The sequence below is a fragment of the Struthio camelus genome, chromosome Z (genome assembly GCF_040807025.1).
Source record: "Struthio camelus isolate bStrCam1 chromosome Z, bStrCam1.hap1, whole genome shotgun sequence".
Lineage (NCBI taxonomy): Eukaryota > Metazoa > Chordata > Aves > Struthioniformes > Struthionidae > Struthio > Struthio camelus.
In genome coordinates, this window is record NC_090982.1 from 24,341,501 (window position 1) to 24,359,380 (window position 17,880).

The following is a 17,880-nucleotide window of genomic DNA, read 5'->3' on the forward strand; positions in this document are numbered from 1 at the left end:
TATTTTATAATCCAATCACAAATGTTAATGCAAAAGAAAAGGAAAAACCCACACCAGCAAAAGCTTGTATAATTCACACTTTTTATTTCAAGGCATGTTCAATGACTAGACCTTAAAGTTTTCACAACAGTCAAGCATCATATTATTAGAATTATATTATTAGAGAGCAGGGGTGCCAACCTCACAACTGCATTGCTCCAAAGAATGTTTCTGTGCAGAATCAGCTGGTGCGCAAAAGTAGCACCACGTAACTTCTCCACACCTCCAGCAGCCACTCCAGTAACATCAATGAGATTTCTGCATAGGGAGTTCAACAGGATCCTTGCATAGAAACACAACCAGCTGGCTGCTCATTGAGTTCCTAGGTACCCAAAACTCCTACTGAAAATCATCCTGTGTGCAAGCAAATGCAAATTCAGCATTTCTGAGCAATTATTTAATTCCGATGTTTCCAAAGACGTTCACTGTCACCAGGAAAACTAGCACTTTCACACTCTTCTCCATTATTCCCTCTTTGAATGTGCTTTTGTCCCACATCTGTTTGTATCCCTCCTTTTCCTTCTCTTTTTTTCCTTGCTCTTTCCAGTGTCTTCCCCCTTTTTTCTCAGCTGTCTTCCTTAACCCTGTAAGACTTTCTTCTTTAATTATTTCTTCTAGTCTCAGGCCCCACAACCGATAGCATCAAGTGGGCCTTGCACGCAGGAGGCACGCAGAAGGAAACAGAGCCCTTTCACACGTAAAGCACTCTTGCCAGATTCGGAGCCCAGCAAGAGTCACCTGGGAGAATCTGAGCCAGCCAAAGTCTGTTGCCCCTTCCAGCAGCAGAGGTTGATGCAGAAGAACTTTATGTGCAGGCTGAAAGGGGAAATTTTGCCAGCCAAGTTCTAGTCAACTGCTTTTGTTGGCAGCCCTTTGTGCAAAGCACTGCCATGTTTTCTTGGCTACTGCCAACAGGAGAACAAATATTGATACAAACCATTAGCAAAGATTAGATCAGTGGGATACATTGATTAGGCTTTATCTGGCTTGCAGGATAGGAGCTTGACACCCATGCTATTGAATTAACCTAGCATGCATTCCTTAGGGGGAAAAAAGCAGATTTTTGATGAAGCTAAGTGAAACAGTACTGATTCAAAAACAAACAAACAAAAAAACCCAATCTGGAAAACAAAAACCCAAAGCTAGGTAGATTCATCTTTATATAAGTTAAACGGTTAAAATACACTGGGATCAAAAAGACATTTTTATGCCTTTTTTTTATTCAACTCTTTGCCCTGCAGTGAAAGGGCCATTTGTGCGTGAAAAGTCTTGTTGATCTTCTTCATCCAAATCCAAAATGTCTGGGATATCATCTGACTCTGAAGACAAGTCTGTAATAGTGAAATCTGGAACCTGCGTAGGAAGGAAATTTGAATCAATTCCACAGCAGAACTAAATAAATTTGTTCAGTAGTTGTGACTGAAACCAAAAGGAGGTGAAGGTGCTCAACGTCTCTAGGAGTCAGACCCTAAACACTGAACACAGATTGAAATATGCTAGTCACACATTAAACATTTTTTAAGATAGACAAAACTTCAAGCAAGACATAAATCAGTTGTTTAGGAGATAGGATTTTATAGTAGAGGTGGAACAGGGTTGAACTCAGTTGACTGTATTTAGTGAAACAGGTCGTTAGAAAATTAAGAAACTAAGTTTTTAAACTTGTTTTTTTGCCTTTCTTCTTTCCCTGGGCACAATGGGTTACATACAGGAGCCTGCCTAGATGAGCATGATACAGACTGCTCTATACTGCTCTGCTAGTCTACCAAATCAAACCTTTCCTGAGAAAACAAATATCTGGAACTGCAAAACTGCTTTGGCTTTTTTTCAACTGGATGTATAGTATTATTCTGTACTATTAAACTAGGTTAAACAGTTAACCACTATTCAACAGGAATTGTCAGAGACGTTAGTGGGCACATGGATGTTATACACCTCTAAAAATGTTGGCTAAGACACTTAGGGTCTTAAGTCCCAGCCCTTAAGTACTATTAGCGGGGCTTAATTTACTTATATCTGATTTTTCAGAAGTGCCTAAGTAATTTAGGCACAATTAGAAGTTTTCCCCAAGTGAAAATACATATATATATAGTTTGATTCATGGTTGGCTTTATTACTGGCGATGTGAGGAATACTTGGATTTAGACATAGCACCAGCATATAGTAATGGCTGTGCGTTGACAGGGCTTTGGGTTATGCACGTGTGAAGATGGAGCAACTTGAAGAGGCATCTGGGCTTTTTTTTAACTGAAGCTCAGCATTGACTGGAGAAGTAGTTTTAGTCCATTCCCAAACTGCAAAAAACCTCACTTATGTCTGACTTTCACTAAGGACATTTGGAAATCTATGCTTTTGCCTGCTATGAAGACATATCAGAAGAACACAGAATGTTGCCACTATCAGGTTATAGATACCTAGCACTGAAGATAAGTTACTCAGTTCCTCAGAGATGAGGTGAATATAGGACATCAGTGACTTAGAAATACTAATTTAAATTCTTTTGAATCTCTGTTTTATTTTAATTAATTAATATTTTAAGAGCATGTCACGTATCAGGCACAAGTATGAGTTCAGGGAAATGTCCAGTCCACTCAGAGCATGAACTTGCTCAAAACAAGATCAGTTATCTTGGTCTCCTAAAAATCAAAAGATACTACAAATGGGGAAAACCACATCTTTCTACCAGCAAGAACTATTCTTGTATCTTTCTAATTAATAGACTTAGAGATAAAAATATGTTTTCTCATTATACCAGACATGACTCTGTATTTCATACTGCAGTACAAATGGGGATATCTTAACAGGGCTATGACAGGATAGATCATGTGGAATTTAGAGTCCATATGCAAATTAAATTTAAAAATGTGCCCAAATAGATGACTTAGCCAACCTATTTTATTCTGTAATTATACTGAACAAGGCGTATGACCACACTCAGTAAGTGTCTGACCAGTGATAATTTTTGCTATAGCCTAGGTTTAAGGTACTTTAATTACTCATCTCCAAGCTGTTCCTGTTGGGAATAGGATAATCAATCAGCCTCTTCAGTTTGAAGTTTCGGCTTTCTTCGATCTCCTTAGCATACACACTACGTGCAGCTGAACTCCTCTACAGAACTGTAAAACGTCCATAGCTGTAAAAGGAATTTTGGCCCTGGCGCTATGGGTTACATAGGTAAGGCAACTTCACTTCCATATCACCTTTGTGTTTAGTTGTAATCTCATTTCATAGTTGACGGGAAGATGAAACAAAGCAGTAAGTCAATTCTCATAACAAAGAGTAAGGCCAGATATGACTCTTCTTCCCGTACTTCCTCCATAAGAAGCAGTCAGATCCTCTGATTACTTTATGCAATAGTCCAACATTTTGCTGGATTTTGCATGTCTCAACATCCAAATTTAAATGTCAATACTAATGTAGCTTTAACGTATCTATTTTTTTCTTGCTTAAGACACTTTCAGAGCTGAGCCACTAGCAAACACCTTAAGATACTCCTTATCTGGTAGTTTTAGAAGCATTCATTTTTATTTTTAGTTGTCAGACTGTATTATCCAAAATAAATCAAATTTCAATCTCAGTACAAAAAGAAATACATTTAACAAAACATCATGCACAATGGCCAGCGAGATGTTGCAAGCAAGGCTTGCTGATCATGCAAACGGCCAACAGACAATGCTGGAAAATCAAAGTCAGATTATGTTTTCTCTTTTTAATTAGATGGTTCAGACAGGTTTTTTATTTTGTTTTTTTTTTTGTTTGTTTGTTACTGAAAAGCTATCTAAGACATAGAAGTGATCCATAGGATCCAAAGGATTTCCAAATCCTTTTAACTGTTTTACTAATTGTATAGTATTACCATAAGTTGCAAATTGGGGAAGGCATTAATAAAAATATCATCATAGTAAAGAATGGGAAAGGTTTCAAAAGCTTACCACCTTGTTTTAGTTTGAAGACTAGCTGTATCCCTGCTGAATTCCAGTCCTTATTGAGAGATTTATATAAACTATATATCCTTGCCATCTTCTGTAAGTACTAAGAAATGACAGAGGTGCTTTGTAATGTCATTTTAGTACTAACCTAAACTGCACTTATTTTTATTGTGGTGTTCTATTGTACAGTCTTTTTATAACTTTGAAACATAAAGTTCTTACATAAAATTGATGTAAGATGTAATTTGGATTTCACCAGTGCTTAGTCTGCTATGAATATGTTATACTAGGTAGAGCTATTTACCAAAAATTTAAGTATATTGACTTGTAACAGAAGTTTATCAGCAGTGATATCAGATCAATAGTGTGAATGATTTTGAGTGATCTCTTAAAGAGAAACAATCATTTTTGAATGCTATAGAATCTTAATAAAGATACAACTTAATAACTCCTCCTCCAAGGAGGAGTTCCTAATTCCTAACTTTTTTTTTTTTCTGTTCATCTGCTTCCTGAAAGAAGAAAATAACACCACGATCAAGAATTTGTGTACAGAATTTTGCTGTTTGGCCCAAACACTACGAAGGCACTTAATGAGATATTCCTTTATTCCTGGCTGCCAATTGCAGGTCAGCTGTCAAAAGTCAAAGTCATTTTTACATAAGCCACACTCTATCTCACCATGCATTACTGTAAGAATTTGCAAGACTAGACCAGTAACATTTCTCCTAGATTTCTGCTTCATCTGCTTGGTGATATTTAGTAAAATTTGATAGGCATCTAACAAAGATAGTGGTAAGCAGTTGTACCACTTAAGGTACAGCAGAAATATAAATTGCTTTTGTATTAAAATTGGATGCTGCTGTTTGTTTCTAGGCCCTCAGTAGTAAGCAGCTTGAATATCTTGATTGCATAAACATGAGAATTCCCTTCACTGAGCTATCAGCTGTCCCCAGACACCATTAGCTCCATTCTGATCCCAGGCTCCGCCACAACAGTAGATGTACTCTTCAAACGTTGTTTCAAATGCAGGTCAAAAAGGATAGTCTGACACTGGACAGACAAATTCTAGATGGAAAAATTCCAGAAATCTTAACTCATGACCTAACACTGGGAACAGTATCACTATCTCATGTTACTTTCGAGTTAAACAACCACCTTTCAAAAGCAAGTATTTAAAGTTGGAAATTTCAAAATCTTGGTCCGTAATCCTTCAGCGCCTGGATTTTGCTTAATATTGTCTTTAAACTCAGTAACACAGCATCTTCCTAACACTTAGTTGAATCCTGACTTAACAGTCAAGCCCTTACAGGTTAGAAGGCTAGGCTGTATATAATTTACTTTACTGCATACACCCATGCCAAGTGGAGGTAGTATTCCACGTAGCAATGTGTCACCTATTCTTGACTAGGTGATAAACATTGTTTTAAACTCCATTTTTGCCTGACGCTATTTGTGGCCTCTTTGAAAGTGGAGGCTACACTAAATATTTGCAATTCACAGGAGCATGGGACCTGCTTTACAAGCCCCATATACTACTTACCTGGACAGTCCTAAATGAAGAAAAGCTTATTTCTGAGCAACTGTAATTCTCTTCCAGAAGAGGTATTAGGATTTACTCAGGAACTATTTCACCCAAGTAGCCAAGTGTTAATGCACATTAGACACTCAAGCTCAAAAGAGGGTAAAGTTACACAGATTAAAGCTTCCCCCCCTCCCCCCCCCCGCTCAGGAACATACAGTGGCTATAGGCAGGCAGCCAAAGCACGTAGCTGGGAGTCTCACACACAGAACACCTACTCTGAAGGCAGGAGATTTTTTTTTTAAATCCATATTCTTCTCTAGTCACTGTTAGAACATCCATCAACTCACAGCCTAGATCAGCAGGTAACAGTAAGCACCAAAAAGCAACAGTAAAGCTAAGACTGAGCAGAAGGATACATAGGAACTCAAAAGGGATGAAAGAAAAATGCAGCAGCATCTGCTCTATTGATACACACACATGCACACACTTTCAATGTCTACTTCATTTGCATTTCAAGCTTGCTGCCTCCTGGACTCAGTTTGCAGCAGTTCCAGAACAGCAAGTTACATTTGTTTTAGACATCACTCAAACGGAGACAGACTTTGGCAGCTGAAGCATTTATTACTAACATACAAATGGAATTACAAGAGATCGCTACAAAAAAAAAAAGTAGACACCCTGGTACAAACAGCATGAATCTTGTTTTTATACTGCATATTAAAAAAGTGAGCTTTGATAATGATTTGGTCAGGTTACTGTGTAATACAATAGAAAGTTTATATAGTTAATATCAGCACTGTCACAGCATTTAAGTAACTCTGGCTGACGCACTCAAGAAACCCCACTTTCAGCTTTGGAATTCTGCACTGGCAGAACTTATTTTTCATGAATCACAAGGTAATACAAATCTGAGACAGCTGCACAGTCGTACCCATAATAAAATGCTTGATCTGCAGCAGGCATGGAATTCAAGTGCACCAAGCTGAACTGCAGGGCTTTTAAATGCATGTTAAAGCACGCAAGGCTTTTGTATTATTCTGATTCAGATTAAGCAGCAAACCAAGTGATTTTAGCCATGGTAGATTTTATTTAGAGAAATGGTATTTAATAAGCATGATGAGGTTTCTTAACTTGACAGGCAAACAAGGCATCTTGACAACTGTAAGCTGCTGCTGTTTAGGCACTTCAAAACAGTGTTTTTAGAGAGGCTTTACTAGACAGGACAGTCTCCTGGAAGTGAGCTGTATTCTTTCTTTTTATCATTCCTCCCCACCACCACGCACAGATTTTGTTCCAAGGCATTTGACAGCTACAGTTGTTAGAGTCACTTGTTTGGTCAGTCTGCAGAGTACATGTATGCTATGCAATTTATTCAGTAGTGTGTTCAGGCTGTTTGTCTTCCTGGCTGGAATTTCTCTCCCCTTCACCTTCGCTCTCAGTATGCTGAACATCAGCCAATTGTGGGTAAAAGGGACCTACCAGCCAGTTAAGCGGTGTGTTGTTAACAAGATAATCCATCACATCATCCAGAGACTCCTTCATTTTCTTCAGCTGTCCTTTGCTTGTCGTAAGGAAACTGTCTGACAGCTCTTGGAAGGAAGATGCTGACCGAAAGCTCTGGTAGACCTCACCTGCCATTGACCCAACACTATAAACCTGGTCCTGCACATTCTGTGGAAGCCCTTGTATGCTTGAGACCAGTGTGAGGCAGGTGGTCTGAAGCTGCTGAGTGAGGCTCCGTGCAATAGCTAGAGTTCTTGACTCAATGTGCTGGAAACAAAGCATAACAGCACATCAGTATCTTGACATTACCGTAGTAGCTTTACTCCTTGATACATCTTCAACATAAAGGAAAGGAATGTAGGCAAAATAAAGCTATGGCAGATAATAATTAACAAGGCTTAAGAGTCAGAGACAGAACTTGAAAGTACTTGGTATTTCTTCAGTGTTCAAGCACTTTGTGGAGCAGAAACACCAGTAGCTTCTCCCCAGCAATAGATTAGCAAGCTGCTGTTTCAGCTCTGGATAAGAAGTCACAGCAGGTAAGTTTATTCCAGTCAAAGACCCATTGTTTAAAGCTATACACATAATCCTCAGCAAGTCTGTGCCTCAGACTGCTTTATACCAACAAATCGGTATTTCTGGTCCGGCCATCTCTAACGAGTGAATCCTGGCTGATCTAGATTTGGGTATCCCAACATGTTTGCAGGCTAAGCAGGATGAGGTTTCTCCTGAAGGGAGAATGAACCACAGTGTTTGCAGTAAACAGTCTCACTTAACAGGATGGGCATCCTCCGAGTTTCATAGCTGTCACTGGCAGCTGCCCTAAACTTTAACATTGATTCCATGTTTCTACACGGAACACACTGTGCTGTTAAGATGCTGTGTACCTTTTGGACAATGAGTTCTCAGAGATTACCTTGACAGTACATAATCCATTTACTTCCGGTATGCATTTACATCTATTTACCTCAGCACTATGCGATTCATCACCATCATTTTGGCCTGTATTTTTCTTCCATTCTACCCAGGATTGATATAGCTTTTCCTGAGCATCAAGAAGTTTCTGATTGGCACTATTCATGTTCTTTCTGGCATACTCGATCTGAAATACAGCCAAACAAGGAAGTGAAGCAAAGAATCTAAGCAGTTCTATTAGGGCTACCCTGCTTTACCTACCTTGTAAGCTTTAAGTATTAAAAAAAAAAAAAAGGTTAAGACAAAAGGCCTTGGGGGCTATAAGAACGTATTCCTGCTCTTCAAAGAAAAGCAAGAACTAGAAACGGTTTACCCTTCTGTCTCAAATATCTCTAAATTCAAGTTTATATTTCTCTCTTCCCCATTAACCTCCTGCACAAGGAATTAAAATTGTCGAGGGCCAGGACTCTTCATGTAGTGTTTCTCCTGTACATAAGGAGACATTGCTAGGATCAGACTACTGAAGAACGCAAGAGTGCTCAGAGATACCCCATAGCAAAAAGCAGAGCAAGAACATAAGCAATACTTTAGTGCTTTCTGTTAGTAAACTGTAGTGTTCCCAAATTGCAAGAAGCTTTCCTCACTGAATGAGGCCTGTAGGTATTCTTTATCAAAGCCAGCTCTCTAGAAGAGGGACGTCTTTAAAAGCATGTTACTTTTGCAGTGCTTAAAAATTACAGGCCAGTTGGTTAGTTTATAGCTCAGCTGGACTGAGTAGTTTCCCAAAAGGGTGATGAAAAGCTTTGAGTGGGATATGCTTTATACTTAAAAACACTGCATTTTATCTGAGAGAACAATCCGAGTTATCCCATGCCACTTTCGGCTGTTTTTTTTTAAATACAGTGGACCAAGCTAAAATCTCCTTTCTATACTTCAAGTAAAAGTTTAAACTTACCAGATTAACAGTGTGGTTGAGCTGAGAGATTGTCTCCTGGCTTTTCTGCTTAGCATCTCTAACTTTGTTTAAGGCTTGTTGGTAGGCACGTGCACGAACCTTTGAAGACAGAGATCCTAGTCTAACATAGTAACTTGGCTTTTGAACTCCAATTTCAAATCCTTCAACTTTTGCAGCTTCTTGCTCTAGACACACAGAAAGAAGGATAAATATAGACCAGTAGAAGGAAACTTGGAGGTCTGAGACAACTTCAGTTGCTTAGTAATGGCTAAATGCTGGACTTCTTTAGCACCTGGTAGGCTGAGAATCCACTGCATGTTGAATTCCTTACTTTCTTCCATTCTGCTTCCCTCCCAGGAAAAGGCTCTTATAACCAGCAAGGCAGAAGTTACTTTGGGAAGATAGTGTTAGCTGCTGTCCCTCCCCACTACAATCAACTAATAAGGATTGCCTGCTCACTCCAATACCAATTCCAACAAGATCAAGCCTTGAGTTATTCTTACCTAGCTCCTCTTCTGTAAGTGGGAGATACTGGTCTACAAGAGTCTCCGATTTAGTGAGTGCACTGTCCACTCCACTGCTAACCATTTGCATCACACGACTTCCCAGGACAGTGTTAATGCTGCCATTGACAACTGACTTGGTCATTTCTACACTGTCTTGCATCGCTTCTTTAGTCTTGCCCACAACTCCAGTGATTTTGTGGGCAACAGTTTCCTTGGCACCAGTCACAGTGGTTGTTACAGCTTCCCGGGCTCCAACAACTACATCCTTGGCATTGGCAACAACCTGCCACAGAAAATAAGTTGATTCACTTTCATATTTGCTATGCAAGAGCTACATAATACAGGAAACAAGTTTATGCTAAAGCTTGTCAAGTCAGATATTTAGGAGGACTCTGCACTGAAGACATATGGACAGAGCAAAAGACTGTCCTGTAATCTTCAGCTCAAAACTCTTTAGGGAGTGTACTTTAAACACTGTCTGCTCCACACTGAGCAGGAAAAAATGGAAAGGACCCAGATCTTGAAAGACGAATACTAGTAAACAACAGTAATAGATATCGCAAGTGGTACGCTGCTAAGAAACTGATTCTTAATGACCTTGCAAACATCAAAAACTTCTTGCTTTTCTGCTGTGCTTTAGTCTTTGTTAACTAAATCTTCTTCCCACTTCAACCCCACTCCCACATTTTAGTGATAATGGAAAGGAATGTCTAGTTCTACTTTCATATGCATATTCTCTCTGCAAAGGTGATGGACAGCTCATCCTGGAGGTCATCTCTAAGCATGTGGAGGACAAGAAAGTGATCAGGAGCAGTCAGCACGGTTCACCAAAGGGAAAGCATGCTTGACCAACCTGATAGCCTTCTATGATGGGATGACTGGCTGGGTAGATGAGGGGAGAGCAGTGGATGTTGTCTCCCTGGACTTCAGCAAGGCTTTTGACACTGTCTCCCATCACATCCTCCTAGGCAAGCTCAGGAAGTATGGGCTGGATGAGTGGGCAGTGAGGTGGATAGAGAATTGGCTGAATGGCAGGGCTCAGAGGGTTGTAATAGAGTCTAGTTGGAGGCCTGTAGCTTGTAGTGTCTCCCAGGAGTCAATACTTGGTCCAGTCTTGTTTAACTTACTCATCAGTGACGTGGGTGAAGGGACAGAGGGCCTCCTCAGCAAGTTTGCTGATGACAGAAAATTGGGAGGAGTGGCTGATAGACCGGAAGGCTTTGCTGCCATTCAGAAGGACCTCAACAGGCCAGAGGGATAGCCAGAGAGGAGCCTTATGAAGGTCAAAGGCAAGGGCAGGGTCCTGCCCCTGGAGAGAAATAACCCCATGCACCAGGACAGGCTGGGGGTTGACCTGCTGGAAAGCACCTCTGCAGAGAAGGACCTGGGAGTCCTGGTGGACAAGTCAGCCACAAGGGCACATTGCTGCCTCATGCTCAAGAAGGCCAACAGCCAGCAGGTTAAGGGAGGTGATCCTTCTTCTGTACTCCGCCCTGGTGAGGCCACATCTGGAATACTGTGTCCAGTTCTGGGCTCCCCACTACAAGGCTACTGGAGCAAGTCCAGCAAAGGGCTACTAATATGAAGGGACTGAAGCATCTCTTCTATGAGGAAAGGCTGCAAGAACTGGGCCTGTTCAGCCTGGAGAATAAAAGCCTTGGGGGGGGGGGGGATCTCAATGTCTATAAGTTACCAAATTGTATAAGTATCTGAAGGGAAAGTGTCAAGACGATGGGGCCAGACTCTTCTCTGTGGTGCCCAGGGACAGGGCAAGAGGCCACGGGCACAAACTGAAACACAGGAAGTTCCACCTGAACACAAGGAAAAAATTCTTTCCTGTGAGGGTGACTGAGCACTGGAACAGGTTGTCCAGAGAGGTAGTGGAGTCTCCTTCCCTGGAGATCTTCTAAAGCCATCTGGACACATTCCTGGGTAACATGCTGTAGGTGGCCCTGCTGGAGCAGGGAGGTTGAACTAGATCTCCAGAGGTTGCTTTCAACCTCAACCATTCTGTGATTCTGTGATATTACAGAGGTCTTACCTTGTCAGTGGGTTGATTCAGTATTGGCAGTCTCTCTTCAATTTTGTCTAGACCTATACATGCATAGTTGTTGGCAACTACAACTAGAAGAGAAACAAGAGTGATTGTGTTTTAATCTATCAGTTATTTATACTAAGGTAAAATGCAGATAATTCCTGTGGAAACAGAGCTTGTGCTGTAAAGTTCTTAAAGTAGTTTCTTCCTCTTTTCAGTGAGGTTTGAGGTAGCATAGCCCTACAACAGGGCAGGTTTCCAGAGCCATAACCAAGCAAACAGAGACTAAGTCCTTTCAGATACCTCACAAACAACCTTCAGAATAAGCCGAAGTATCTGGCCTTCTGCCACCTAGTGAACATAGGCTCCCTAGTTAGAACAGGCTTGCAACATAGTTGCCAGCTTTCATCACAAGCTGTTCTCTGAAGTAAGAGAAAGTACAAAGCAGCACTTAGAACTAGGTGAAAGGTTAGAAAGGTGTTGAGCAACAGACTATGCAACCAAGCCATCTTGCAAATCAAGAGGAGCCAGTCAGTTTAGTCTTAAGAAAGCTGCAGTCTGCTTTGTCTTTTCTTTGTTTTCTTTTAATCATACTCATCTGTAATCAGTTACTGAACAAGCAAGACATGTTCAGTCAGCTATCTGACCCAGTATCTTAGACCAGCACGCCTATGGTAAACCAAAGCATGTATAGGCACATCTGAATATGTAAAGCAATCTGTTGAATTAAAGGCAGCCCAGCTCTGTCTTACTTTGTGGTTCCAACTTCTGGATGATAGGCATAGCACTCGTCATGGCTACTGAAGTAATTGTCTTCACTCCTTTCTCTGCTATCTCACATACCGACTTCAAATAAGGATGGTTATCCTTTGTGGTGATGTAAGCTGCAGACACCATATCGTAAGTGGAGCTCACCAAAGGAAGGTTGACAACCCTCGATACAACGTTCTGTTTAAAGATAAATAGGTTAGTTGACTCTGTTTTTCTAAACTACATATAAGAACTACTGGACTAACTGAGACATACCTGCTGTGGATCAATTGCTGCTAACGCCATTTTTAAGGTCCTGAACCTCAGATAGCCTATGAAAGAAGTGTATCAGAGTTAGAACATTCTCATAACCACTTCATCTAATCAGGACGCTCTGAAACCAGTAATCCTTCTGTAATCAACCCCATGGATCAAGGGGATTAGGATGTTCAGATTCTTGTATGCAAGAGTTGCATTATATTGTAACAACTTATAAATCCAAGCTTTGTTTCCTAACTACTTTCGTTTGTTTAGGCAACAGTAAGTAGGGCACACGTATGAGACAGATTCTGAGGTACAGCGGTTCATTACAGAATTACTAAAGAGCTACTTACTCTTGGATTACTTAATTGTTTATTTTCTGGGTGAAATACACTTAACTGTTGAGCCAGGATGAAGAAAAATCCAGCTAGCCGTTTTTCAGTCACCAACTCACTTAAAACTAACATAGGAGGCTTAAAGAATCCTTCCCCTCATATGTTTAATGAGATTAGATCTTACATTAACATCAATGAGTCTGAAACTTCTGTAGTACTCGTTGTCCAAACCTTGGAAACGTATGGAAGCTTGAGGTAAGGTGCATATTTCACTAACCTCAGCTCAGTTCTCACACAAGTTATTCCACCAAAACTCAGGAATTCATTATCTCTAATGCCATGTCTGATAACCAGGCAAGGCTCCCACTGCTTCTCTTGCTCTAAAGCTAGTGTTGCTGTAACATGTAGGTCACAGAATTTACCTGCCGCAGAAAACTCTTTATGCTAGTTTAGAATTCATTATTGCCCACCCCACGCTGAAACAGACAGCTGCCATCCAACAAATCTTCATTGCTCTCAGTTATTTTCTGATGTGTAGTCCCACAGAGAAAATACCAACAGCTCTCCCCATAAAAGGAGCAAGGAAACACATAAGATAATACCACATAAGGCCAATACCCAAATACGACTACACAACAGCACACTATCATGCAATGAATGTACATAGCCTGAACTAGATCTGCAAGTAGCACTTTTTGCTCTGATGGTTTCTCATAGCACTTTAAGCTTCCTGTAGAACCTGCATACATCAAGGCAACAGAAAGATATGCTGAACATAAGCCCATGAAGGGAGCGAGGAGTCTAGAATCTGCAGGTTTTATTCTTTGGTTTGTCTGATAGCAGCTTTCCATTTCATATATAGGTGAATTGTATCAGAGAAGAGCATTAATTTTCTGCTTGTGCTCAACTACAGCTTCTCCCTAGTTACATACAGGGGAATAAGAACAAAGGCATGCAGTGAACATTTTAAAGACAAGGCACACATGCACCACACAAATGCCTTAAAGTAACTCCTGCAATGTCATTAACCCACATACATGGAACATGTAAGCACATAACAGACATGGGTTCCAGAAATAACCTAAGAGTTTTCCTTCCAGCTCTCAAGTACTGAAAGACCCCCCAAGAGTTAGCTTTGCTTGATATAGTGGAACCTTTCTCACACAGTATTACAAATCAAATACTTAAGAACACAATTATAGTTAACTTTGAATTGCAGGGCATGCTGTACAACTGGGAAAGGGGTGAACAGCACAGGATCTGACCTCTGAAGAAGGAAGGATCCTTACTTTAAGGCTTATCCACTATTTGTCATGTCTCACCCAAAAGATATGTCACATATGACAAATTTGGATTTTACATACTAAAAAAGGGAATTAGATGAGCCTTGACTCAAATTTAAAAGTGTTTAAAGCCCCTGAAGCTATAGGCACAATAGATAGATACAAAGGTCATGAACAGTTTAGAAGGTTCTTGAACACTGTCTTGGCTACATAATGACCTCTGGTGAAGAGTCACCAGACCCTGAACGGGAAAAAGGAATAAACTGGGTGAGTCACAAGTTTCATTTCTACTCCCGCTCCTCCCCTCCCTCCCAAAAACCCAGAATAGCATGATCAGGCCACCCTGAAGAGACATGGGGATTGATCCGGCAAATTCTCGTGCCCAAGCGGGGCAAGAAGCCCCACCTCTCAGGTACCATCACGGATCGCTTCAGGGATGGGAAAGCCCCTTCGCCTCTGCCGCGGACAGAGGAGTGCCTCAGGACTTCCGAGTCGTGGCAGTGCCTTAAGCAGCCTACCAAGTCCGAGCGCCCAAGAGAGACGCCCGGGATCTGGGGCGGGAGAACCACACAAGAGATGCCGCCCGCAGCGGGGCGGCCGAGCGCCCCGTCTCGTCCCGTCCCGTCGAGCCCCGCCGCCACCGGGACCGGCACGGCGCCCGCCGGGCAGCCGCAAGCTCCACCATGTTGCGGCGCCAGGCAGCCCGCGCCGCGCCGCGCCGCCTCGCTCCCACTCTCCTACGCTTTATTGCGCCAGCGCGGCCGGTGACATCTGCGCCCCGGGGTGCCGCGGGCGGCCGTACTCACCCGGGGCGGGGGAAGGAGGAGGAAACTGCTGGTGCTGCTGCTACTCGCGAGCACGGACTCCTGCGCCGCCGCCGACTGGGGAGGCCCAGCCTCGCCGCCTATTTATGCGGAGCGGCCGCCGCCCGGTTGCCCTCTCGCGAGAGGAGCGCGTGTCATGGCGGCCGCCGCGTCACCCGCGGCCGCGCGGCCGTTGGGCGTCGCCATCGGGCCGCAACGGTCGGCGCGGGGCGCGGGGCGCGGGCGGGCGGCGGAGCGGGGCGGAGCGGAGCGGCCGCCTGCAGCTCCTGACTGCTCGAGCGGGGCTGGCAGGTCACCGGCGGGCTCCTAACAGGAGGGTAGATCCTCCTCCAGAAAAGAAAGCTCATTAAAGGAAATTCTTGTTAAGCCGACCTTGCGGAAAACCAGCTCTTATTACTTTAATGGAAACACACCGGGCAGCAAAAGTAGTCGATCCAGACTTTCAGACAAGATATCTAGGTCCACAAAGTTTTGTCACAATATAGTATGAACAAAATCCCATCTCTTTCCTCTCACGTAAATCACTCAGCCAAGCTGTCCGGGGAAAGAAATGGAAAATCTCTTTTTCTTCCCCCAACACCTCTTACCCAGGAATTATCCTACATAAACTGAGGCATGGAACAAATTGAAACTGTTAGTGTATTGATTCTGAGTCACTTGCACAATTAAATACCCTTGATCGAGTTCCTAATTTGAAAGCCACACCAGTTTCCAGTCTTCTGCTACAACATTATAGCTTCTGCTGCTCACAATTTTTTCTGCTCAATAATGCAAGCTCTTCCACAACAGAGGAGTATAGTAGGAAGTAACATTTCCTGCCCAGCATGGGGAAGGAGGCATCTTTCACACTGACTACGGAGAACAGTCTGAGCTCTAGCTATAAGGAAGACAAGACAACCTCTTCCAAAGACTCAGCAGCAGAAGACAACAAACCACTTCTTCCTATTCACTTGTTATGTATCTTCATATGTTGCAGTGCTAAAAAATATCCTTCATCCGCAGCTGCAGACATTCTTGCTCCCACAGAGCACTATTGTCCTGGGTGGTAGTGGGGCGGGGGTGATTTTTGTAATCCATTTCAGGAAGGCCTTCACAGAACGCTAATTCAGTTTGTTTCTGCAAAGAAATTACTTCTCTCTTCCTCTTCCAGAGCAGAACAGATTAGAAGATTATTCTGGAACAAGGAATGATTTTTCATTTCTTTTAAGTGCTTTCTTATGCCTCTGTTAGAAACCACATCAAGCACTTCATATGCATTCCATTTTTTCTCCTTTCATTGTTGTTATCCAGGACCTTCATTTGTTTCTCATACACAGTCATATAACTCGTCAAGTGCAAAACATTCAATGCATCCTTGACAATCACAAGCTTTAGTGACCGTTCACTAACAAAGTGACAGGGAGGCCAAAGAGAAGAGCAGTGAGAATGCTACAGGGACAGGATGAGTGGGCTGACACTGGTCTATTAGGAACACGTAAGGTCTCACATGCTTAGCCAGAGTAGGCTGACAGCTAGAGAGCTAGTGTACTTGCAAGATCTGACACAAGGATCTTCACTTGGCATCATATCTGGTGGCACAAGGGATAATCATGGAGAGCCAAAAATGAGAAGGGGGAGGATGAGAGGGGGAGAGAACAGAATGAAAGTTCTACCAACAGATTTAAGACTTTTTATTTAAAAATAGGCCTGTCTTCACATCAGGATAGCTGCTCAGAATCTCTACTAAAATGATTCTTCAAAGCAATGTAGTTAATATTTACTTCAATATAAATAGCCTGAGTTAACCCTCTGTAAGCTCCTGGAATAGACTTTGACTACAGATGTTCACAAGTCAAGCAATCTGGTATCATTTTTTCTTTATACACAAACTAACATTATCTACAGTATTGTTTAAACAAGATAATACATAATTATTGCAATAATTACATGTTGCTCCTTGTAAACAGCGGCATTGCAAACACTGTCCTGTCAACAGCTGCAACTTACCATCTTTAAAGTTGATAATGCATCACAATTAAAAAGTAACACACAGCTGGCCATGATGTTTTTATTACTATCTCAGTGTTACTGCATCTGTGTCCAGAACTGTCTTGCTTCAAATCCAAGTCTTGTAAAAATCCAGGCATATACTTAATTTCATGCATATAATTGGCAGTTTACCAAAATATTTCACCATCTACTTTCAGTTTGTACAAAGGTAATGAGATATGCCCTTCAGTACTTTGCTGAATAAGGCTGTAAGTAATTTCACTGATTCACTGATTCACACACACCTATTCATATGGTTGGATCTCTTGCAGGATCAGTGTTGCAAAGTCCAAATAGTTAGTGAGGGACATTGGGAAGACAAATCAAAACAATCACATGGGAAAAGGATTAGAGTGAGAGGAAGAAAAATGTTTGAAGAACCCTAGGTGTAGTCCTCTCCTTTGCCAGAGAACTCTGTGTATCCAAGTTACTGATCTTTTCAAGATTTTGAGGACAGGCATTTAGAGTGGTTATTAATACAGTGAGCTCTCACATCCACTTGTCTCCTGGCCATGCAGGGGCCTTGCCAGCATTCTGTAAAGGTGCACCTTGTAGCTCCCTAAGGCTGAAATGAGGTATGCTGCATGCAGCTAAAATGGGAGAAAAAAATAACACCTCCAGCTGCTCATTACCCCTTGAGAATTATCACTTCTTCAGATCTGCACGCATGACAGCTTGTGTAGTTGCTGCCTTAGCTGAGTATGAGTAAACATTATCATAAACATTTTTAATGGGCAGTTTTCTCTAACCCAGGTTATTTTAACTGGGTTAGGAGAAATCATCGTTGTTCTTGGTCTGCAGAGCAGAGAGCACAGGAGGGTAGCCCTCAGCAGCAGTCAGAAAAGCGTGTCCAGTCACAGTTTGAGAAAGTTGTCAGGCTTCAAAGGGCTGCCTCCAGCCACAGTTTGAGGTTGTTTGGAGTGAGCTGGAGGCACAACACAACTCAGACATATCTTCTGTGCCTCAGGTTCTTATCTGTTAAAACTCGCATTTTA

The 17,880-nt window shown here is 42.0% G+C and overlaps 1 protein-coding gene across 3 annotated transcripts; it reads right to left on the minus strand.

Moving 5' to 3' along the window:
* Positions 1-64: 64 nt before the first annotated feature.
* On the minus strand, positions 65-14,983 carry PLIN2 (perilipin 2). 3 transcript variants are annotated; one of them, XM_068928734.1, is made up of 9 exons: positions 14,840-14,983; positions 12,431-12,486; positions 12,157-12,352; positions 11,411-11,493; positions 9,367-9,652; positions 8,864-9,048; positions 7,961-8,095; positions 6,970-7,260; positions 65-1,392 (listed from the first exon to the last, which is right to left on the minus strand). In XM_068928734.1, exons 2-9 carry the CDS (start codon positions 12,458-12,460, stop codon positions 1,258-1,260), a joined length of 1,341 nt encoding a protein of 446 aa, XP_068784835.1. In that variant the 5' UTR covers positions 12,461-12,486; positions 14,840-14,983; the 3' UTR covers positions 65-1,257. The 3 variants fall into 3 exon arrangements, with proteins under 3 accessions (XP_068784835.1, XP_068784836.1, XP_068784837.1); XM_068928735.1 differs by lacking the exon at positions 7,961-8,095 and having other exon boundaries at positions 14,840-14,982; XM_068928736.1 differs by lacking the exons at positions 65-1,392; positions 7,961-8,095 and having other exon boundaries at positions 6,092-7,260; positions 14,840-14,982.
* Between the last annotated feature and the right edge of the window lie 2,897 nt (positions 14,984-17,880).